The sequence below is a fragment of the Salvelinus namaycush genome, chromosome 25 (assembly GCF_016432855.1).
Source record: "Salvelinus namaycush isolate Seneca chromosome 25, SaNama_1.0, whole genome shotgun sequence".
NCBI classification, from domain to species: Eukaryota; Metazoa; Chordata; class Actinopteri; order Salmoniformes; family Salmonidae; genus Salvelinus; species Salvelinus namaycush.
In genome coordinates, this window is record NC_052331.1 from 7,759,058 (window position 1) to 7,784,101 (window position 25,044).

At 42.9% G+C, this 25,044-nt stretch overlaps 1 protein-coding gene across 1 annotated transcript in view; it reads right to left on the reverse strand.

Moving 5' to 3' along the window:
- Nucleotides 1-25,044, reverse strand: part of LOC120020179 (CUGBP Elav-like family member 5) — a 44,736-nt gene that overhangs the window by 5,090 nt on the left and 14,602 nt on the right. Inside the window, exons 3-10 of the mRNA XM_038963667.1 lie at nucleotides 24,674-24,722; nucleotides 8,696-8,824; nucleotides 3,488-3,567; nucleotides 3,254-3,403; nucleotides 2,974-3,112; nucleotides 712-918; nucleotides 364-447; nucleotides 27-170 (exon numbers count right to left, since the gene is read on the reverse strand). Coding sequence (XP_038819595.1) covers nucleotides 27-170; nucleotides 364-447; nucleotides 712-918; nucleotides 2,974-3,112; nucleotides 3,254-3,403; nucleotides 3,488-3,567; nucleotides 8,696-8,824; nucleotides 24,674-24,722 — 982 coding nt within the window. The remainder of the gene's footprint in view (nucleotides 1-26; nucleotides 171-363; nucleotides 448-711; nucleotides 919-2,973; nucleotides 3,113-3,253; nucleotides 3,404-3,487; nucleotides 3,568-8,695; nucleotides 8,825-24,673; nucleotides 24,723-25,044) is intronic.

A 25,044-nucleotide genomic window follows, 5' to 3' on the forward strand; every position in this document is an offset into this window, starting at 1 on the left:
GATTGTTTAGAAGTGGTGTCACTCACCGAAACACTTGCTCTGATTGGTCGCTCTGTCCATGAATACCTTGGAGGAGATAACATTGCCGAAGGGCAGGAACATCTGCATCAGTTCGTTATCGCCAAACTCCTGGGGCAGGTGGTAGATGAACAGATTACAGCCCTCTGGTCCTGGAATACAGACACACACAGACAGACACACAGGCACACAGACACACACAGTTGGAGGCACTGACGCTAGTATCATGATGGTGCAGTCCATTTTTAATACACACAAAATCACAATGATGACGACACTCATGATGTTGTTGACAATGATGATCATGATGATGAAGAATTAGTAAATATAGTTCCTCACCCTCACCTTCCCTCTGCTGTTGGCCAATGACCTGAGGGTGCTGTGAAAGTGACTGACCTAGAGGGGTGAGTGTAGTTGCTGGGTAGATGGCTACAGAGGAGAGAAAGTGTGAGAGAGACAGAGACCGAGAGAGAGAGAGAGAGAGAGAGAGAAGTAAATGACAAAAGAGGAGAGAGAGAAAGGGAGAGAGAGAGGAGAGAGCGATAGACAGGCATGAAGGGGGATGAAGTGAAAAAGAAGAGAGAGTGGGGATTGAGTTGATAATATTTCATGAGTCACATTCAACAGACTCTGGTGAAGACCTGGAGATATCAAGGTCAGGGTTAGAGATCAGAGATGTGTAGTGTACTGTACCTGTGTATTGCTGTACCCCAGTAAAGGCCTGTTGCAGTGTGTCTGCAGCAGTAGGGCTCTGGGTGGAGTAGGTCGGCAGGCCATTGGTGTAGAGGGTCTCTAGAGGGTGCCCGTTAGCCTGGTGGGTGAGGCCGGTGTACCCGTTCATCATTGGGGCCACCAGGCTGGTCAGGGAGGAGGGCAGGGCGGCTGGAGGAGAGCTCAGACCTGCAGGGGGGGAAATAAAAATTCACTACACCGGAGACAGAAATGTTCACTGCACGGCACAAGGATTGGACTTAATGTGCATGAGAGAGAAAGGGATATACAGAATAGAGAGAAAGTGAGTGTGCATGTGTGTGTGTGTGTGTGTGTGTGTGTGTGTGTGTGTGTGTGTGTGTGTGTGTGTGTGTGTGTGTGTGTGTGTGTGTGTGTAACAGCAGGCATCTCAAAGCTCACATGGTGATAAAATCACTCTGCGATGTCAGAATAGCAACACAATGATATGCTGCTGTAAGACAGAGCAACCTGGCTCTGCTCACTAAGGCAGCAGCAGGGGCATTTCACTGTGCTCACTGCTCACTGCCTTATCTACAGCTGGGACAAATAAAGACATTCTCCCACAGTGAAATGGATTGGATGTTTGTCTGTCCTAAACTGATACAGCCTCGGGACGGCTAGGGCCTTCAATTTGCATTGTAATTCGCCTGCACGATTCTGTGTACAGTATTTGTGATAGGATAGTCTTTAGCGATGTGTGTGTAAGAGAGAGGGAAAGACAGAGTGAGAGCAATACAGTAGAGTATAGGGAGGAAGGGACAGAGAGAGAGAATGATAGAAAGCGTTAACGAGATACAGTATCTGTTCATTAATGGACTATAAAACATGATACACTTTCAAGGACCACAGAGATTCCCCCACAGTAATACGAACCATGTGATCTATAAAACCAGACTCCAATTTGGCTCAATACAGAGAGAGAGAGAGAGAGAGAGAAGAGAGACTGTAACAACCATAGTAGAATACATTTCACTAAAGGTCTTTTCCTGGACATAGTTTATAGACCACATTGTCTGCTGGTTCCCAGAAACTGATTTAAACCTAGAAACCAGGTGTGAACACTCTCTCAAGCAATTCATTGATCACAACTGACTTGAGGGAGAAATCTCAAACTGTCACACCTGATCTGTTTCACCTGTCCTCGTTGTTATTCTCCACCCCCTCCAGGTGTAGCTTATTATCCCCGATGTATTTATCCCTGTGTTTCCTGTCTCTCTGTGCCAGTTTGTCTGGTATGTTCCAAGTCAACCAGCGGTTTTCCCTGTTCTCCTGCTTTTTGCTTTCTCCTTTTTCCAGTCCTCCCGGTTTTGACCCTTGCCTGTTTCTGGACTCTGTACCCGCCTGCCTGACCATTCTGCCTGCCTTGACAACGAGCCTGTCTGCCACTCTGCACCTCCTGGACTCTGATCTGGTTTTGAACTTTCACCTGTCCACGACCATTCTCTTGCCTACTCCTTTTGGATTAATAAACATTGTAAGACTCCAACCATCTGCATCTGGGCCTCGCCTTGTGCCATGATACAAACATCTACAGTACACTAAGTAAGAATACAAAGGCAGTCTGTCTATAATGTGTCTCCAGTGCAGAATTACACTGTATTGATTCTGTGGGATCAATGGTGAATTGTAAAACTACTAGGGTTTGGCGGTATCTAGATTTTTATACCGTTTCTGTGTCTTACTAGGGTTTACGGTATTACTGGAAGTGCACACAAGGGGCCATTTTTTTTTAAAGCAACAGGGATCTTGATTCAGGAGGGGATTGAATGTCTCTGCTGTAACCAAGGAGCTTGGTCTTGACATCGAGCCACTTAGCAGCCAGTTAGCAAACCACATGCATAGCTGGACCCCTGAGCTGGATATCACTTATTTGACACATCTTAGATTTCTTATAGTTATGAGCAGTGGCATAGCACGCACCCCCCAACCCCTAATTTTGTATAATATTTTTTTTAATATACGGTATAAACGGTATATCGCCCAAGCCTAAAAACTACCCCCAGTCAGAGCGATAGATCCCAGGACTGCGAAGTGAAATGTGATATCACACATTTCCAAGACTCATATGTAACTGACCCGGTATTGAACCCAGGTTGTCTGAGCACCTCGAGACTGTTAGCCCACCAAGCTACAGCCTAGCACTAGCTCTGGGAGCTAACATGAGTTTCCAGGTCTCCCACCTTACTCGTCACGCATATTGCTGATTTATCCGACGTGACTGACCTGACACGAGATTGAGGGGGTTGGGCGGCAGACCGTTCATTGCTAGCGCCCCCAACTGGTGGATCTGGGCGGAGGGAAAGGAGAGGCTGGGGGCTAGGTAGCCCCCCTGAGACACGGCCATCACCGCTGCCTGCTGCTGCTGCATCAACTGATAGGGAGAGGAGGTGGATCGGGGGAAGAAGGGGGAGAGAGGGAGGGAGAAGTGGAATGAGAGCAAGCTGTCAGTGAGGCGTCAGAGTGACAGATACCAAATTGCGTGTATGTGTGTGTATGTGCTTACGGCGTGTGCATAGCTACTGTAGCTGCTGAACGTAGGTAGGGCGACAGAGGGGTTGAAGATGCCAAACTGTCCAGCCATCTGCTGCATGCGTCGTATGGTCCTCTCCTTATCTGTGTCTGCAAACTTTACCACGAGGCTGGACGACGCTCCCTAGAGAGAGGAACACAGCATGGATCAGTGTGTGTGTGTGTGTGTGTGTGTGTGTGTGTGTGTGTTTGCGTGTATTGTACTTACCGGCATGGTCTGACTCCCATGCAGGGAACTGATGGCAGACTGCGCTTCAGAATGAGTAGAGAACTTCACAAATGCACAACCTAGAGAGAGAGAGAGCAAGATAAATCAAATAATTACAAGCAGACAACCTAAGAAAATGAACAACAATGACAAATGGTTTGATGAAGAATGCAAAAACCTAAGAAAGAAATTGAGAAACCTGTCTAACCAAAAACATAGAGACACAGAAAACCTGAGCCTTACGCCTTCACTATGGTGAATCACTAAAACTATACAGAAATACGAAGAGTTATCTATCCAAAACGGAGATCTATAGATAAGCCACTTCTCCAATCTTTTTGGCTCTATAACAAAGAACAAACAGCAAAAACATATACATGATCAAATGATAATCTTAGAACCGACTATTAAAGACTACCACAACTCACTGGATTCTCCAATTACATTGAATGAACTACAGGACAAAATCCAAACCCTCCAACCCAAAAAGGCGTGTGGTATTGATGGTATCCTAAATTAAATGATAAAATATACAGACCACAAATTCCAATTGGCTATACTTTTAAAAACTTTTTTCATCCTCAACTCTGGCATCTTCCCCAATATTTGGAACCAAGGAGTGATCACCCCAATCCATAAAAGTGGAGACAAATTTGACCCAAATAACTACCGTGGGATACGCGTCAACAGCAACCTTGGGAAAATCCTCTACATTATCATTAACAGCAGACTCGTACATTTCCTCAGTGACAACAATGTACTGAGCAAATGTCAAATTGGCTTTTTACCAAATGACCATACGATAGACCTCGTATTCACCCTGCACTCCATAATTGACAAACAAACAAACCAAAACAAAGGCAAAGTCTTCTCATGCTTTGTAAATTTCAAAAAAGCTTTTGACTCAATTTGGCACGAGGGCCTGCTTTACAAATTGATGGAAAGCGGTGTTGGGGCAAAAACATATGACATTATAAAATCCATGTACAAAAACAAACACATTTCTTTCCACAGGGCCGTGGGGTGAGACAGGGATGCAGCTTGAGTTCCACCCTCTTCAACATATATATCAACGAATTGGCAGGACACTAGAACAGTCTGCAGCACCCAGCCTCATCCTACTAGAATCTGAAGTCAAATGTCTACTGTTTTCTGATGATCTGGTGCTTCTGTCCCCAACCAAAGACAGCCTACAGCAGCACCTAGATCTTCTGCACAAATTCTATCAGACCCGGGCCCTGACAGTAAATCTCAGTAAGACAAAATAATTGTTTTCCAAAAAAGGTCCAGCTGCCAGGACGACAAATACAAATTCCATCTAGACACTGTTGCCCTAGAGCACACAAAAAACTATACATACCCCGGCTTAAACATCAGCGCCACAGGTAACTTCCACAAAGCTGTGAACGATCTGAGATAGAAGGCAAGAAGGGCCTTCTATGCCATCAAAAGGAACATCAAATTTGACATACCAATTCGGATCTGGCTAAAAATAATTAAATCAGTTATAGAACGCATTGCCCTTTATGGTTGTTCTGGGGTCTGCTCACCAACCAAGAATTCACAAAATGGGACAAACACCTAAATTGAGACAGCATGCAGAATTCTGCAAAAATATCATCTGTGTACAATGTAGAACACCAAATAATGCTTACAGAGCAGAATTAGGCCGATACTCGCTAATTATCAAAATCCACAAAAGAGCCAATAAATTCTACAACCACATAAAAGGAAACGATTCCCAAACCTTCCATAGCAAAGCCATCACCTACAAAGAGATGAACCTGGACAGGAGTCCCCTAAGCAAGCTAGTCCTGGGGCTCTGTTCACAAACACAAACAGAGCCCCAGGACAGCAACATAATTAGACCCAACCAAATCATGAGAAAACAAAAATAGAATAATTTGACACATTGGAAAGTATTAACAAAAAACATAGCAAACTAAAATTCTATTTGTCCCTAAACAGACAGTACACAGTGGCAGAATACCTGACCACTGTGACTGACAAAAAATTAAGGAAAGCTTTGATTATGTACAGACTCAGTGAACATAGCCTTGGTATTGAGAGAGGCCTCCGACCTGGCTCTCAAGAGAAGACAGGCTATGCGCACACCGCCCAGAAAATGAGGTGGAATCTAAGCCTGCACTTCCTAACCTCCTGCCAAATGTACAAAGTATTCACCCCCCTTCACATTTTACTAATTTGTCACCTTAAAACCTGGAATTAAAATAGATTTTTTGGGGGGGTTGTATCATTTGATTTACACAACATGCCTACCACTTTGAAGATGCAAAATATTTTTTATTGTGAAACAAACAAGAAATAAGACGAAAAAATGAAAACTTGAGCATGCATAACTATTCATTCTCCCAAAGTCAATACTTTGTAGAGCCACCTTTTGTAGCAATTACAGCTGTAAGTCTCTTGGGGTATGTCTCTATAAGCTTGGCACATCTAGCCACTGGGATTTTTGCCCATTCTTCAAGGCAAAACTGCTTCAGCTCCCTCAAGTTGGATGGGTTCCGCTGGTGTACAGCAAGCTTTAAGTCATACCACAGATTCTCAATTGGATTGAGGTCTGGGCTTTGACTAGGCCATTCCAAGACATTTAAATGTTTCCCCTTAAACCACTCAAGTGTTGCTCTAGCAGTATGCTTAGGGTCTTGTCCTGCTGGAAGGTGAACCTCCGTCCCAGTCTCAAATCTCTGGAAGACTGAAACAGGTTTCCCTCAAAAATGTCCCTGTATTTAGCGCCATCCATCATTCCTTCAATTCTGACCAGTTTCTCAGTCCCTGCTGTTCTCGGCGTGATGGGAGGTGTTGGGTTTGTGCCAGACATAGCGTTTTCCTTGATGGCCAAAAAGCTCAATTTTAGTTTCATATGACCAGAGTACATTCTTCCATATGTTTGGGGAGTTCCCCACATGCCTTTTCGTGAACACCAAACATGTTTGCTTATTTTTTTCTTTAAGCAATGGCTTTTTTCTGGCCACTCTTCCGTTAAGCCAGCTCTGTGGAGTGTACGGCTTAAAGCGGTCCTATGGACAGATACTCCAATCTCCGCTGTGGAGCTTTGCAGCTCCTTCAGGGTTATCTTTGGTCTTTTTGTTGCCTCTTTGCCTGGTCGGTGAGTTTTGGTGGGCGGCCCTCTCTTGACAGATTTATTGTGGTGCCATATTCTTTCAACTTTTTAATAATGGATTTAATGTTGCTCCGTGGGATGTTCAAACCCTAATCTGTACTTCTCCACAACTTTTTCCCTGACCTGTTTGGAGAGCTCCTTGGTCTTCATAGGCCGCTTGCTTGTTGGTGCCCCTTGCTTAGCGATGTTGCAGACTCTGGGTCTTTCAAAACAGGCGTATATATACTGAGATCATGTGACAGATCATGTGACACTTAGATTGCACACAGGTGGACTTTATTGATCTAATTATGTGACTTCTGAAGGTAATTGCTTGCACCACATCTTATTTAGGGGCTTCATAGCAAAGGGGGTGAATACATACACTATACACATACTACTGTATATGCACCCACCACTTTTCTTTTTCTTTTCTTTTTTTAAACAAGTCATTTTTTAAATTTCACTTCACCAATTTGGACTATTTTGTGTATGTCCATTACATGACATCCAAATAAAAATTATTTTAAATTACAGGTTGTAACGCAACAAAATAGGAAAAACGCCAAGGAGGGTGAATACTTTTGCCAGGCACTGTATGACCATATTAGAGACACATATTTCCCTCAGATTACACAGACCCACAAAGAATTCTAAAACAAATCCAATTTTGTTTAACTCCCATATCTATTGAGTGAAATACCACAGTGTGTCATCACAGCAGCTAGATGTATGACCTATTGCCCTTTTGTACTTTAACTCTTTGCACATCATTATAACACTGTCCAGTATATAGCCATAATATGACATTTGAAATATCTCTTTTCCTTTGTAACTTTGTGAGTGTAATACTGTTCTTTTTGTTATTGTTCATTTCACTTTGGTTTATTTTATATTTAACTTGCTTTGGCAATGAAAACATATGTTTCCCATGCCAATAAAGCTCTTTGAATTGAGAGAGAAAGAGAGAGAGAGAGTGAGAACGCGAGAGAGAAAGAAAGAGAGAGAGCAAGAGAGAGAGAGAGAGAGAGAGAGAGAGAGACAGAGAAAGACAGAGGGGTTAGTGGGAGGGAGAGAGATGGGGTGGAGAAATTGCACATCGTTACAACACTGTAAATATACATAATATATACATAATATATACATAATGTGACATTTGTAATGTCTTTATTATTTTGGAACTTCTGTGAGTGTAATGTTTACTGTTCATTTTTATTGTTTATTTCTCTTTTGTATATTATAACTACTTCACTTGCTGTGGCAATGTTAACATATGTTTCCCATTCCAATAAAGCCCCTTGAATTGAATTGAATTGAGAGAGAATGAAGTTGAGAGAGTCTGTATAGCTGCCTCGCTTTCCTCTCAAAACGAATGTAGTATTCACACTCTTTTCTTTTCCTCACTCACATTTTTCGCTTCTTTGAGCGATAGTGTCTTCACACAGTCCTGACTAGAATATTGCTGTGGTATGTGACCAGTGTGTGTGTGCTCTCATGCGATGCCTGTCAGGTATATATCTCAGTGTGGTGTGTGAAATGACTTCTGTCACTGCAGAGTCAAGCCATTGTGTCAGCTGTCACACAGACGGAACATCACTCTGACCTGGGAGATGCAGGTATGACACATCGGGAGTGTGTGTGTGTGTGTGTGTGTGTGTGTGTGTGTGTGTGTGTGCGTGCGTGCGTGCGTGCGTGCGTGCGTGCGTGCGTGCGTGCGTGCGTGTGTGTGTGTGTGCGTGTGTGCGTGCGTGTGTGCGTGTGTGTGTGCGTGTGTGTGCGTATACAGGCAGAACAACATCATTGTGACATGAGAGAGACAGGTATGAGACAGACAGACAATGGAATATGTAAAACGTTTCTGTCCTGGAATACATCGGCAGATCATCCGAGTCTATCAATAAGATTGGTGTCAGACTGACTACAAAATGTTGCTAGAATGATGGATGAAGAGAAAGTATTTCGTCCTTTTGTGCATATTCAACCCAACAACCCTAGCTAATGCCATGGAATCTACTAGAGTATCCCCTACAAGTGTGTTTGAAAGCGATAAAGTAAGAGAGAATAAGAAAGAAAGGTTCATGTACCTTTGCTGTTTCCGTCAGGACCTCTTAGTACGGTGCACTCATCAATGGCGCCGTAGGGCTCAAATAGGCGGTACACATCCTCCTCTGTCTGCTGCTTGTTCAGCATCCCCACAAACAGCTTCCTGTCCTCTGGAGGGACAAGAGGAAGAGCCGTATGGTCAGAGGCACAGCCCAAAAATACTGTAGTCTGTACTGTCAACAAGGACATGAGAAATGAAGAGAGAGAAGGAAATGAGACTAGGAGAAGGAAGGAGAGGAAACTACCAGAGTGAAGGAGAAGGAGTGTTTGCTCTATCCCAGCAGCACCCAGAGTTGTCTCTGCCAAGACAGCTCTGTGTAAAGGTTCATACCGTAACTGGGCTATAGGCTAGAGGACTGTACCATAGCCTGCTTTGATACACACATACTAACCCCACATATGCATACACACAATGCAGAGGACTAGGCACACATACATGAATTTACTTTCATATTTAATCAGTGGATAAACCCAACATTAGGCCTAGAGCCTTTGTCATGTGCGGGGGTGGCAGACACGTGTGTGTGTTGGGGGTCGGAAGGGGTGAGGGCTATGTGTGTGTGGTAAAAGGGGGCGGTGGGAGTTGGTGTATGTGTGTGTGTGGTAGGGTTCTGAATAAGGCGACATGAAAGCGGAGGCCTGCTGTGCTTTGTGTTTTTTTGATGACTTCAGGGATCCGTGTTATCAGACCAACAGAAAGTGGTGGGCTGGCACATTAAAGTTTGAAGCGCGAACAAGCTCCCACACACACAAACACACACACACACACACAATAGTGTGACATCATCCGCCCCCTCACTCCACTGCTGCGATCAGCACGCCTGCTGACTTCACTGAACACATAAATCAGACAAACCGATAAGTAAATATTCACAAACCGAAGACAGAGAGAGAAATTGACACACACATACGCTGGTTGTGGCAAGTGTTGCATCAGGAGTGTGAAACACACAAATACACCCAGAGCAAGGCGTTGCATCAGTAATGTAAATCACACGGAGGGTCTATGGGGGCAAGAGTGATTAGATGAGAGTAGAGAGCTACTGGAGCCTAGACTCTTCTACAGCGTGATTACCAAACTCTATAGGAGAATTAGTTTCTCTCTCTTCCACTTTCACTCTCTATCTCTCTCTTTGTGGTAATATCTCTATCTGTATTGGTCACTCCTTTCTCTATATCACTCTTCTATTTATCCCATACTCTCTTTCTCTCTCTCTCTCTCCCTCTCTTCCTCTGTCCCTGACTTTCTCTATTTCCCTGCATCCCTTTCTCTCTCTCTATCATAAACATATGCGGTAGATAGGATAATGCCCCTCGTCACTCCACTGCAATCATTAGCTGCTTCTCATCAATTCATTCATTAAACGCTTTACTAGTAAATCCTGGCCCTAGGGGCTCAGGGCCGTGTGTGTGTGTGTGTGTGTGTGTGTGTGTGTGTGTGTGTGTGTGTGTGTGTGTGTGTGTGTGTGTGTGTGTGTGTGTGTGTGTGTGTGTGCATAAGTGCGTAAGTGCGTGCGTGCATGCGTGTGTGTGTGTGCGTGTAGGCAAGTGTGTGTGTTCTCATCTGCTCTGTCCTAGAAACTAAAAACAGACTGTGAAATGCTCCTCTCCCCCACCAGAGCTCAGAGCGCATCAGAGAGCATCAGACGAGTGTAGAGAACAGGATTAAAGATTCATACGCACAATTCAAGTCAGATCATCCTCTCACCCCTCCCCCTATCTCCACACTGACACACACACACACACACACACACACACACACACACACACACACACACACACACACACACACACACACACACACACACACACACACACACACACACACACACACACACACACACACACACACACACACACTGCTGACCCCAAAAGCACAATTCGAGCGAGATCTTCCATTTCCCAGCCCAGCTCATATTCACATCACCCCTCTTCCTTTTCCTTACAAAGCCTCCCCCTTCCCACACACACACCGCTCTCTCTCCCCCAACCTCTTTTTATCCTCCCCCACCCCCGCAGTAGCAGTGCACACTTAGCTAACTCCAATCTCCCATCTCAGACTCTAGCATCTCATTTAGTGTTGGCACATTCGGTCTCAGCGTGTGACTGTGTATGTTTGTGTATGTGTGTGTGTGTGTGTCTGTGCGTGTGTGTGTATGTCTGTGTGCATGCATGTGTGCTTTCATCTCCACACAGGGCTTAGGGCCATCTGGTATCAGTGCTGAGGCCAGGGAGATGAGTCCCTGTTCCAAAGGCCTGGGAGAAACTGATAGCGATGGAGCAGAGAGGGAACGTAACCGGAGCAGAAGAGAGGAGAAGAGGAGCTTCCAAAGGCCTAACCACCATGAATCTCTCATCTCTCTCATCTCTCCTACAATATCTGGGTCTGGTATTAAGTGTAACTATTGGCCTAACTAGTGTGATGAGTAAGCTTGGGAGAATCTCAACTGCATTTCCTTGATTACTTGCGTCCTCTATCCTCACCTCCTTCTCAAAATCCATTGGATGATAAGGTCAGAGGTCCCTCCCCTCTGACCTTTTCGTCTAATGGGAATCAGGAGAGGAACAAGGAAATGCAGTTGAGATTCTCCCCTTGTCTAGGATCTGTCTATGTTAGCTCCCAGAGCAAACGCCTAGGCTTCTGCTCAGTGGACTAATGCATGCGTTCAGTACAGGCGGGCAAGGCAGTTAGGTGCTGTCATGATGGACATGGATACTCATGTACTGAATAATTAAGGACTAGCTTGTGCTAAATCAGAACCTATGCGTCAAATTCTCTGCCAAACAAAATCAGGCAAAACATCTGAAAAATCATTATGAAAAGTAACGAAAAACATCAGAAATTTGAGTTGCAGACGGTGCTTGCTTAGATGTCTTAAAAGCAACAAACTTCACTCCCACTCCAAATGCCATTACTGACCATTTACATAAATTTCTCCTAGGTTCAAAGGTGTTTTAGTGTTTGAAGTGTGTATGGGGTGTGGGGGAGACATCAAAGAGAGATGGGGATGCTGTGTGTGTGTTTGTGTGTGTGTGTTTGCGCGCGTGTGTATGCGTATGTGTGTGTGCGCGTGTACACGCACGCGTGTTTGTGTACGTGTGTTACTGTGCACGTATGTGTGTGTACGTATGTGTGTTCTGGCCTTAGGCTGGTTGGTATCTAAGGACGGTGGTGTAGCAGTAAACACCTTGCCCTCCATCTCTCTGACGGTGTGGAGCAACAGCAGTCTGTCTGCTGCCTTCGGGTATTATCATAACATTTGAACTTCTTGGGGTAAAATAAGTTAGAAAGCTATGAAACAAGTTAAAAGTGACTTTGTGTTGGTGGAGGACAAGTTGTACATGCAAAACAGGTGCCTTTGCTGTGATAATGTTCATATCACTACTGTAAGTAGTTCTCTGGATGATATTGGCACACATGATGTAAAACAACCATCAAAGGCCTATGCGGTACTGATACACAGCCGAATCCTATGGAATTTCCTATTCCCCTTCCATCTGGTGTTATGCTCACATTTTAATGCATACTAGAACTTTACATATACAGTACAGTGCCTTCGGGAAAGTATTCGTACCCTTTGACTTACTCCACACTTTGTTGTATTACAGTGTGAATTCAAAATGGATTCAATAGTATTTTTCTTCTCACCCATCTACATACAACACCCCATAATTGTCACGCCCTGACCTTAGAGAGCCTTTTTATGTCTCTATTTGGTTTGGTCAGGGTGTGATTTGGGTGGGCATTCTATGTTCTTTATTTCTAGGTTTTGTATTTCTTTGTTTCTGGCCGAGTGTGGTTCCCAATCAGAGGAAGCTGTCTATCGTTGTCTCTGATTGGGGATCATACTTAGGCAGCCCTTTTCCCTCCTTCTGTGTGGGATCTTGTTCTTTGTTTGTGTGCAGGGAGTTTGCACATCGAAGCTGTTCGGTTGTTGTTATTCTTTATGGTTTAGTCCTTTCTAAGTTTCACTTTGTTATTAAATTATGTGGAACTCAAAGAACGCTGCGCCTTGGTCTCTTCCGACGACGACACCCGTTACAATAATGATGAAGTGAAAACATGTTTTAAGACATTTTTGCTAATTTATTGAAAATTAAATACAGAAATATCTAATTTACATAAGTAATCATACCCCTGAGTCAATACATGTTAGAATCACCTTAATCAGCGATTACAGCTGTGAGTTTTTCTGGGTATGTCTCTAAGAGCTTTACACACCTGGATTGTACAATATTTGCACATCATTCTTTTTTAAATTAAGTTGGTTGTTGAACATTGCTAGACAGCCATTTCTAAGTCTTGCCATAGATCTTCAAGATGATTTAAGTCAAAAGTTGTCTTGGTAAACAACTCCAGTGTATATTTCGCCTTGTGTTTTAGGTTATTGTCCTGCTGAAAGGTGAATTTGTCTCCCAGTGTCTGTTGGAAAGCAGACTGAACCAGGTTTTCCTCTAGGATTTTGCCTGTGCTTAGTTCTATTCCGTTTCTTTTTATACAAAAAACTCCCTAGTCCTTGCCGATGACAAGCATACCCACAACATTGATGCAGCCACCACCATGCTAGAAAATATGATGAGTGGTACTCAGTGATGTGTTGTGTTGGATTTACCCCAAACATAATGCTTTCCAATGCCCCCCCCCCCCCCCCCCCCCCCCCACCCACCCACATTTTTACACTGCTGCTACTCTCTGTTTATTATCCATGCATCGTCACTTTACCTCTACCTACATGTACATATTACCTCAATTACCTTGACAAACCTGTGCCCCCGCACATTGACTCTGTACCGGTACCCCCTGTATATAGCCACGCTACTGTTTATTTTATTGTTGCTCCTTAATTATTTGTTATTTTTACATTTTACATTTTTACATTTTTACATTTTTACATTTTTAATTTTTAATTGTTATTTTATTTCTTTTTTACTTCAGTTTACTTTAGAAAGTACTTTCTTAACACTTTTTTCCCCTTTTTTCTTAAAACTGTATTTCACTGTAAGTTCTACATCTTTTGTATTCGGCGCATGTGACAAATACAATTTGATTTGATTTTGATTTGATTCAGGACAAAAGTAAAGTTTTCGCCACATTTTTGGCAGTTTTACTTTAGTGCCTTTTTGCTAACAGCATGCATATTTGGGAATATTTGTATTATGTACAGTCTTCCTTCTTTTCCCTCTGTCATTTAGTTCAGTATTGTGGAGTAACTACAATGTTGTTGACCCAGCCTCAGTTTTCTCCTATCACAGCCATTAAACTCTGTAACCGCTTTAAAGTAACCATTGGCCTCGTTGAAATCCCTGAGCGATTTCCTTCCTCTCCGGCAACTGAGTTAGGAAGGACGCCAGTATCTTCGTAGTGACTGGGTGTATTGATGGACCATCCAAAGTGTAATTAATAACTTTACCATGCTCAAAGGGATATTCCATGTCTGTTGTTTTTTTTATACTCGTCTACCAATAAGTGCCCTTCTTTACGAGGCATTGAAAAACTTCCTTGGTCTTTGTGGTTGAATCTGTGTTTGAGATTTACTGCTAGACTGAGGGACCTTATAGATAATTGTATGCATTGGATACAGAGATGAGGTAGTCATAAAAAAAGAATGTTAAATATAATTTTTGCACACAGAATGATTTCATGCAACTTATTATGTGACTCATTAATAAAACTATTACTCCTGAACTTGCCACAACAAAGGGGTTTACAGTTGTTTTTTTTTACAATCGCTAGGACCCATTTCTCAATTCCTAAAACTCTTCACACAGTTCTCCTAACCAACTTTCAGCTTGGCACAGCAGTTAATTTCACATCCAAAATGCACTAAAACTACCAAAACACTTCATACATGTCTCAAATCAACTCATTCTTCCATAACACTAGCAAAGGTTGTCACCCAACAAGCACACGTTGTCACTCATAAAACAATGACCTAAAACAACACTAACAACAGGTAGCATTACACAATGTTTTCTAATGTAAAATGTCCTTCCAAAACAAGAATGACACCTCTCTACTGTTTAGAATTCACTGCAGCATATGTTACAGGAATGAATTAGACATGATGCAATATGCTTTAATATTTTTGTCATTTTTTGGTATTGAGTGATTCTAAAATACAAGGATCTGTATATACACAATCTACCGATACAGATACAGTAGCAATGCTAGTCAACCCTGTCTTCTGCATTTGGCCACATGTTCTCATCCACATCACATCTTATGTCATCTTGGGCAATACACCTAGGAAAGAACCTTTTGGCATGCCTGGTCCATCCCTGGCAATCTTCTGCAGATATGTCCAGGCATCCAGCATGCATTGCATCCAGGAGGGACATTTGATCATGTGGATGGTGGTCATAAACCTTCCACCTCCATGAGGAAAATAATTCCTCTATGGTGTTGAGGAATGGAGAGTAAGGTGGGAGGAAAAGTGACACCATCCTGGGATGGGCTGCAAACCACTCTGTGACTGCACGGGAGTGGTGAAATGACACATTGTCCCACACAATTACAAACGTTAGCTGATTTCGCCTCACTGCAACCCTTTCGTCACCTGGCACAACCCTTCCATAGAGGTCGTCCAGGAATGAAATGAGACGCTCGGTGTTGTATGGCCCAATTAGCGGTTTGTGTAACAGCAATCCATCAGAGGATATTGCTTCACATATTGTGATGTTGGCACCCCTCTGGCCCGGGACATCCACTGTGGCTCTTTTCCCAATCACATTCCTTCCTCGCTGCCGTGTTTTGGCCAAGTTGAAACCAGCCTCATCCACAAAGATGAATATGTTGGGTGTTTGCCTGGCTTCAATCTCCATGATTATCTCAAATAAATCCACAAGGAAACATGAGTTAGGCTATTACGGTAGTTTACATTATACCTAAAAACATGCCATTATGTGCCTCTGCCCTGTTTGGTTTTGTTCAAAACCAGTTCTGTATTTTATAGTCATCTTTCCTGGACATATTGATCCTGAGTTGCTTGACTCATTCAGAGTTCCTCTCAAAGGGGACAGTGTACAACTGCTTCATCCTGACGTGATGTTGTTTCAGGACTCTAGACATAGTTGTTATGCTTACATTGTGAATATTTCAAAATGTAATGTTGTCTGCCAACACTCTGTCCCGAATCTCTGTGAGTTTTATGCCATTGTTTCTGATGACCATATCAACGATTGCAGTTTCCTGCACAGCAGTGAAAATCCTACCTCTCCCGCCTGCGGGAGGTAACCGTTGGGTTCTAAGCAGAAATACAATTACAATTACACACAAGTGGGTTTGGAGGCTTTGCTCAATTTACTTCTGTAATGTGCAGTTCAGTCAGATGCCCTTGCAGAATGCACATCTTACCTGTTTTGCCGGATATTTCTCACAATAGATGCCACTGTTGAGCGTTGCAGATTTGGCTGCACTCTCAGACCAGCCTCTCTCGTTGATAGACCATGATTTATTACATGATCAATTATAGCAGCCCTAATCTCATCTGAGACTACAGCTCTTGATCTTCCTCTCAGTCTTCTTCCACCACGCGTACGTACTCCTCTCCCTCTCCCTCTCCCAGCCACTCTTCTTCCTCTGTCAGCCACTTCTCTATCTCTGGCTGGGTCCATGTTAACATTACAGTACAGCATTATTCCTAAGGTGTCCCCTTTTGTAATAGATGGTAATGAAATTGAAAGACTAACACCTGGGTAGGTGTTCAGCTACAATGGGAATCAGCTGTGGTTTGTGTAATTGTTTTGATAGTATTTCATTTTTTAGATTTGGAATATATTTCAATACATATTACTGTAGAAATGTAGCAAATTGCTGCTGTCTTATTCAATTTTGTGTTATGTTAGGTTTTGAACTTAAGTGTAACAGTTTTGAAAAGTGTATGTAAACATGTGCAAATTGGCCTGTAGGTACATTTGGTGGTGGTTGTGTCTGAGTGAGAAAATAATTCATGAAATTTGACAGATGTCTGTTGTTGTCATCTACAGTGTATGCATAGGGACCTCAATAACTCTATAACTCTAACAATAACTCCTACATGTACATACTACCTCAACTAACCGGTGCCCTCGCACATTGACTCTGTACCGGTGCCCCCCTGTATATAGTCTCGCTATTGTTGTTTTACTGCTACTCTTGTTACTTTTATCTCTTTTTCTTGTCCATATTTTTTGAAACTGCATTGTTGGTTGGGGGCTAATACAATTTGATTTGATGTAGTCATTGAATGCATTTGTCATGTTCTGACCATAGTTCTTGTGTGTTTTGCTTGTTTTAGTGTTGGTCAGGACGTGTGCTGGGTGGGCATTCTATGTTGTGTGTCTAGTTTGTCTGTTTCTATGTTTGGCCTAATATGGTTCCCAATCAGAAGCAGGTGTTTTGTGTTGTCTCTGATTGGGAATCATATTTAGGTGGCTTGTTTTGTGTTGGGGATTGTGGGTGGTTGTTTCCTGTCTTTGTGTTTTCTCTGCACCAGCTAGGACTGTATCGGTTTGCCACATTTTGTAATTGTTAAGTGTTCACTGTTTTTGCCTATTAAACATGTTGAGCACTGGCTACGCTGCGTGTTGGTCCGATCCCTGCTACACCTTCTCTTCTCTTGAAGAGGAGGAAGGCTGCCGTTACAGCATTTTATGCCAAAGCAATGAAAAATGATTCACAGTTTAGCCCACATAGACTGCTGTTGTGTTCACTGTGTGAAGAGTTTTGAAAAAGTGAAAGTATTGAGAAATGGGTCCTAGCGATTGTAAAAAAATAAAAAATAAAAAAATGAAAAAAAAGAAGTAATATTTATTGACTCAAGACCTTTAAACTTTTCATTTTTGATTAATTTGTAATAATTTCTAAAAACATAATTCCACTTTGACATTATGGGGTATTGTGTGTAGCTCGGTGACACAGCATCTCAGTTGAATCCTTTTTAAAATCAGGCTGTAACACAACCTGGCTGTAACACAACCATTATGGGGTATGTGGAAAAAGTCAACAGATGTGAATGATTTCTGAAGGCAATGTTTTTAATGTCACATTGTAACCAATCATTTCCCCAAGCGAATGAATCAAGTACAACTATATTCAACACAGAGATAGCTGCGTTCATACACACGCATCTCATCATTTTTTACATGGATGTTTTTTTTTTTTTATATTATCATTACTCAATCAAAGTTTGTACTGACAGATTAAATATCATTATAAAATAGGTGCATAAAATGCATCCTCCAATTGCAACGTCTGCCTATGCCCACGCGTCTTCTGTGTTCTATTTTTAACATCGTAAACGTTCTATTTTTAATACCCTCAAACACCAAAATAGGCCATTATCACTTTCAATCATACATGACGATTCTTCACGTTTTACCCCTGAAATGTCCAAACTGTATGCGAACTAATAGCCTTTCTTCTAGGTCTATTTGGTTTCAATCAAAGCATAGCCTGCAGTGCGCGCTGTTGACCTTTGGCCGCATGACGAAATAAATGTGATTATTCAGCTTCAGATAAGAAATGACTGCGGAGGTGTTTTTGGTGTAACATATTATAGGCCTACTACGCTACAGTAGGCTGTTATGGGTCTGTTATGTAAAATACAAATTATTCATTAGCCTATGTGCCTATGTATCTTGCGAGAAATTGATTCCGCTGTGCTCTAACTTTACTAAACGAGCACCATTGTGAGAAGTGCTAATCGACTATTTGTAAAAACAATAGTAAGTGATGAGTAGGACTATTAGGCGGATACAACATCTGGATGTGGATTATTTGAAGCGATTTGAGCGCCCTTTGAATCATGGTGCTGAAAGGACAACACCATAACCAAGTGGTCACATATCGTTCTGGGTTCAACTGCGCAAGAAGGGTCCGTGGAGTTTTTTTCCATGCCGTCCCTAGGAGGGGTGCGTCACTTGAGTGGTTTGAGTCACTGACGTGATCTTCCTGTCTGGGTTGGCCTCCGACCAACGGGCCTCTGCACACATGCCAACAGACAGTTATTCATCATTCGTGCCACCGCCAGAGAGAACGACAGGGAAGAAACCACCATTTACCTACCTATAGGCTGCTATAGCCTACATATGTATTTAGTTTGTCATTTTATAATTTTAATGGAATTTTAGTGATACTTAAATACAATTTATTTTGAATTTATCTGTGTTTTCTCAAATTGAAAAAAGTGAGGGAGCACCGCACTACATCCATGGACGGTGGATGAGGTGATTTACCTCTCAACCACAGGGGTGCGTCTCTTACTTATTCCCCCTGACACCTGGAGAACCCCTCACTACGATCAAAGGTTCCACCCGGGTGTATACACTCCCTTTAAAAGAGATTAGAAAGGTGCAGAGTTAGGGATATACTGTATCTGTTCATATTAATATCTTTCCTGAGGGGGAATGATAGAGAATAAGGGAGTATATGGTGAGGTTACAAATAAGGCTGCAATGTGTGGCTTTGTGCGCACACGCGCACACTCACACACATTCACACACTCACTTGTGCAGGCACGCATTGTCAGGGAAAGGGTAGGCTATAGTACACAGAACAATGGGAGTGTGTAACCCACACATAGAGATTAATGAGTATATGGGCAACATGATTGTAACATGAAAACGAGACTACAGCAAATTAGAATTTGGCCCAAAGATCTACAATAAATTTGCCTGGCTACCCAGACTCCTACCCAAACGCTATGCCACGCCCGCCGACGTGAGTTTCTTCAAACGTCAGAGCAACAGATTGGAAGAATTGAGTCGTCAAGCAAACAAGAAATGTGAGGTTCCCCGACAGTGTGGAGATATAATCCAACTTGAAATACAAAGGTCCTGTGGGGGAGATATTTCTTTAGATTCATCTCATAGCAGCAGTCTAATGGATGCATTTGTGCGCATATCCACCATTGGTGTTCATAGATAAAGACCCATGATGGCTGAATGGTTGCTGTACTACAGTAACCTCTGGAAGCATCTAGACAGTGTATGTATCCTGCTGCCTCCCCAGGGTCTCTCCAGTGTTCAGGTATAGATAATCACAGTCTAAGAGCTCAGAGGAGAGGAGAACAGCTCAGTGCATCGACCTATATTCATCTGTTCTGCTCCTCTCTTCCCCTAAGCCCTGCTACTGTGGACTCGATGTTCCAGCACCAAAGAGAGAAGAGACAGACCCCCCCCCCCCCCCACACACACACACACAGAGAGAGAGAGAGAGAGAGAGAGAGAGAGACAAATTCAGGCACATATACACACAGAATAGGGCATACTGAAGCACAAGGCAGAAATGAATGAATACACACACACACGCATGTGCACACACGCAAGCATGCACGCACAAACCCACACACACCACACACACACACATATTCCTTCAGCTACAAGGTTTGTGCCCACATGAAAAAAATACGACCGTTTACTAAAGAATACAACACTACTTACTGTAGAATTCTATAATTAACTGTAGTATACGTGGAATACTTTACTACACACTGTAGTAATCCTTGATCCTTGAATGTTGTAGTATACCGCTAAAAACACTGTAGTAAATACTACAGTAATGTCAGCAAAAACACTACAGTCCGCTAAAACACTCGCAATTTGTGCCACCCATAATTGAGAAACTTACATGCCAAGTATTGACTAAATATTGTGCTTCCTATCCGTTCAGACCCCAGTCCTACCTACATACAGGCAGTAGCGGTGCGTGGGTAAAATCACTGGGGAAGCCAGTAATTGCGTTGTTTGCTCTATAACCTGTTAATTCATACGCCTTGCGACCGTGATATACAGGCCTAAAGGCAAAGAAAACAATAAGACACAGAATAAATTCAACCAAACCTTTGTTTTATCACAAAACCTGATAGCAACATCTGTCCAGTTAAGTTCACAAAGCATATTGCATGTACAGTAACAGACAGTTACATGACCGAAAGCCTGGTCAAGCAGGTTAATGCTTCCTACATGTTCGGACCACTAAACAACTATTGATATAGAACCAAAGAGTGTTATTGCAAGTCGCAAGGAAAACAGGTGCTGCCGCTATTCCAGCACCATTTCAACTTCAACATTTCAACATCCTCAAATCACCTATGCTTAGTCTGATACAGTGACAACTAAAAGATACCAAAAACAGTTTAGTCCAATCAACTTAAGCTAAATATGATGTGGCTGTCCATGGTTCTGATTTCTGGATGCGTGTGTGCGTGTTCAGGCAAGTAGAAAAACATGTTGACTCACCCTCAGCCATCCTCCTCTCTTTCATCACTCTATCATACAGTACATGCTTTTATTTTTTGTTGTCCTAGGCTACCTAGCTAAAATGCTTGCTCGCTAGCCTAATTTCCATTCATGGGCAATGTTAGCTAGTTAACATTAGCCTTCTACATCTGGCTATCGTACATATTGAACTTCCATCCACTCAGGCCAGGGGCACAACAATGTATGAATTAATGGTTGGATCAGAATCGCCGTCATAATCATTAGTCCAAATAAGTAGTCCAAATTAAGTAGTCTAATTTAGGACAGGGCAAATTTTAACTAGCTGGCTAGCTAGCCACCGGAGGACAACAACACAACGAGATGCAACAATTTAAATAAATTCTGTCAATGACATATGCTCTCAATCGGATTTGATAGGGGGGAAGCCAAATCCAAGCTGGCTTCCCTTGACACTTTTTTTTGGTGCGCCAGGACCATTCACAGTTGAGCTCACTCAGTTTAGCTCAAAGCTGATTGGAAAATGTTGTATACTTTTTTGTCAATGGAGGCCAGATGCTCGCTGGCTTCCCTTGCCTTCAATGCACTGTTTTGCTCGCTCGGATGCTTTCTCATTAATAGATACATTAAGCCTCTTGCGAATTGAAAGAGATTCATGAAACACAGAGAGACGAAAGATAAATGACTGTTTAAAAAATATATATATTGGTACTTTTTTTGGAAAAGCCTCACTTCCCTTGGCATCTATGAATACACACCACTGCCTACAGGTTATGGAACATTTGGTATTTGAGTATTTCTCCAGTATGTTTCCTGAATGAGAAAGCCTCCACTTCTATGTCAAAGATAATAAAATAAGAAATGATAGCAAATACTACAGTAATGTCTGCAAATACACTACCTTAATTACTATAGTATATGCTACAGTTTTCATGTACTACAGTATTCATACTATAGTTACTATAAATGTCCCGTTTGGCTCAGTTGGTAGATCGTGGTGCTTGCAATGCCAAGGTTGTGGGTTTGATTCCCATGGGGAAAATGTATGCACTCACTACTGTAAGTTGCTCTGGATAAGTGTAACAGTATAACTTTACGTCGTCCCCTCGCCCCGACACGGGCGCGAACCAGGGACTCTCTGCACACATCAACGACGGTCGCCCAGGAAGCATCGTTACCCATCGCTCCACAAAGGCCACGGCCCTTGCAGAGCAAGGGGCAACACTACTTAAGTCTCAGAGCAAGTGACGTAACTGATTGAAATGCTACTAGCGCGTACCCGCTAACTAGCTAGCCATTTCACATCCGTTACACTCACCCCCCTTTCAACCTCCTCCTTTTTCCGCAGCAACCAGTGATCCGGGTCAACAGCATCAATGTAACAGTATAACTTTAGTACGTCCCCTCGCCCCGACACGGGCGCGAACCAGGGACCCTCTGCACACATCAACAACGGTCGCCCACGAAGCATCGTTACCCATCGCTCCACAAAGGCCACGGCCCTTGCAGAGCAAGGTGCAACATTACTTCTAGGTATCAGAGCAAGTGACGTAACTGATTGAAACGCTAGTAGCGCGTACCCGCTAACTAGCTAGCCATTTCACATCCGTTACATAAGCCCATCTGCTAAATTACTAAAATGTAAAGTCTGCATAAATACTACAGTATACTGCAATCTGTAAAAACATTAAATACTAAAATTATGCATGTGGGTGTGTGTGTGTGTGTATGCATACGCTTGCGAATGGGCATGTGTGTGTGTGTATGTGTGTGCTTGTGTGTGTGTCTAACATAAGCTGGGATTCGGAAGGCCCCCTTGCCCAGAATAGCCTCTCTTATTTGGGAAAGCAGAAGTGATGTTGTAATGCTGGATAACTGTCGGATGGAACGAGAGAGATAAAGAGAGAGATGGAGCGAGGGAGGGAGGGTTAGGAGGGAGAGAGAGAGAGAGAGCAAAATGGAGAGAAAGCAAAAGAGAGGAGAGGCAGAGACAAAGGAAAAAATATCAATACACAGCAAGAGAGAGAGAGAGAGAGAGAGAGAGAGAGAGAGAGAGAGAGAGAGAGAGAGAGAGAGAGAGAGAGAGAGAGAGAGTAAAAAGAGACAGAGTGTAAGACGAAGAGAGAAGGGAGAGATGGACGGAGGAGAGGGTATAGGTTACATAACAGTGTCTAGACACCAATAGCAGTTCATAGGGCTTGTCGGAGGCAGAGTTAATTAGCTAGCTTGATTGCTTGAGGACTGCTCTCTTCATAAATCCAGGAGAGGTTGATTATCTCCTTCTAATTCTTCTCTTTCATCTTCCCCTCTTTCCTGAAGCTTCTCGATACTAAGCCGCATTGTGTGTGCGAGTGTGTGTATGCGTGCATGCATGTGTGTGTGTGTTTATTTCCAGATAGGATTTACATGCTAATGGATTTTCTTTCGGGGTGACAAACCTCTTCATAAAAACAGCCAACTGTGGTTGGTTGGGATTCACATGAACTATTCTAAATGCAGGAACCCGGACACCTTGTAGCTCTGTAGGACCAGTTCCGGTGACAACTGTGGTAAGCTGTTGATACTGAGTGTTTAGCTACAGTTATTCTGAAACTCTCTCTCTCGCGGCTGAGGGAAGCAGCTGTTGCCCCTGACAACCTGTCTCTGGGCTCTGATAGGATGTGGAGCTGTGGCTGTGGAGCTGTCCATGATGCTGAACGACCTATCATCTTCTAACAGTCGACTCCACTGACTATCATTGTTATGCCATAAATATACAGATACAGACCTGAATCAGGCTAGCATAGCAAATGTGTTCCACTCACTGCTGGCCCGTATTCACAAAGTGTCTCAGAGTAGGAGTACTGATCTAGGATCCGTTTTGCCTTTAAGACAATAATGAAAATGCTTATATAGACAGGGTGGACCTGATCCTATATCACTCCTACTCTGAGACACTTTGTGAATAAATACAAGCTCTGGATTGCATAGTATTGTGTGGTGGGAGTGCACACAGAACAGAGACATGAATCAATTTGAGAGAAAACCAGTGTTCGTTTTATGATCGTAATAAAATGCCAGTTCATCCACAGAGACCACTAATGACCGCGGTGTGGTGATTCCTTTATAATCAATATGTACAATTGAAAGAGAGACTATAGGGAGAGGTATAGGACATGGTGTACTGTAGGTTCGGTAATATTTCTTTCAACAAACAAAAACAGCGCTGCGGGCGGTAACACACACGTATGCACACGCACGCACACACACACCCAGCAGAAAGAAAGGCCTGCTGTAAGTGAAACTAGGGCAGAAAATCGACTGTTGGGTAGGGGCCAAGAACAGCAGAGACAGAGACACTATTATCAGCTAATGTGGTGGACTGGGTTAGAGAACATTTACATAGTTACAACCCTGCCTCCTGACAACGCACGCACGCATGCACGCACACACACACACACACACACACACACACACACACACACACACACACACACACACACACACACACACACACACACACACACACACACACACACACACACACACACACACACACACACACACACACACACACAGGAACACACACACACAGGAACACACACACACAGGAACACACACACACAGGAACACTAAAGCCAGGGTAGAATAAGAAAGAGGAAGAATAAGGATAAGCTACACAGATAGAACATGAAGAGGGGAAAGAGACAGAAATGGAAGGTCATGTAATAAGAGAGAAATGAGAGAGAGAAAGAGAGATAAGGAAAATAAAAGATAAGTACCTCCACGACACTCACTGTCAGCTGGTTTCACTTGGATGGGACGAGTCATCTGCAGAGAAAGGGAGAGGGCAGAGTGAGAGGAGAAAGAACGAAAGAGATGCAGAGAGAGATGGTTCACCTCATGTATCATTATATTTTGTAACTTTATTTAACGAGGCAAGTCATTTAAGAACAAATTCTTATTTACAATGACAGCCTGTGTCTGTGGAGATAACGTCCTTTCTGTCTTTTTCTCTCTTTCATTCATCTCTCCATTCCTCCACTAGATTGATAGGGACCAACCACTACCTCAATATAAACCTTCCCCTAACGTATCTCAGATTCATAGACATGGAAGTGAGCATGGAGAAAATGTTGACATAGTAAAACGT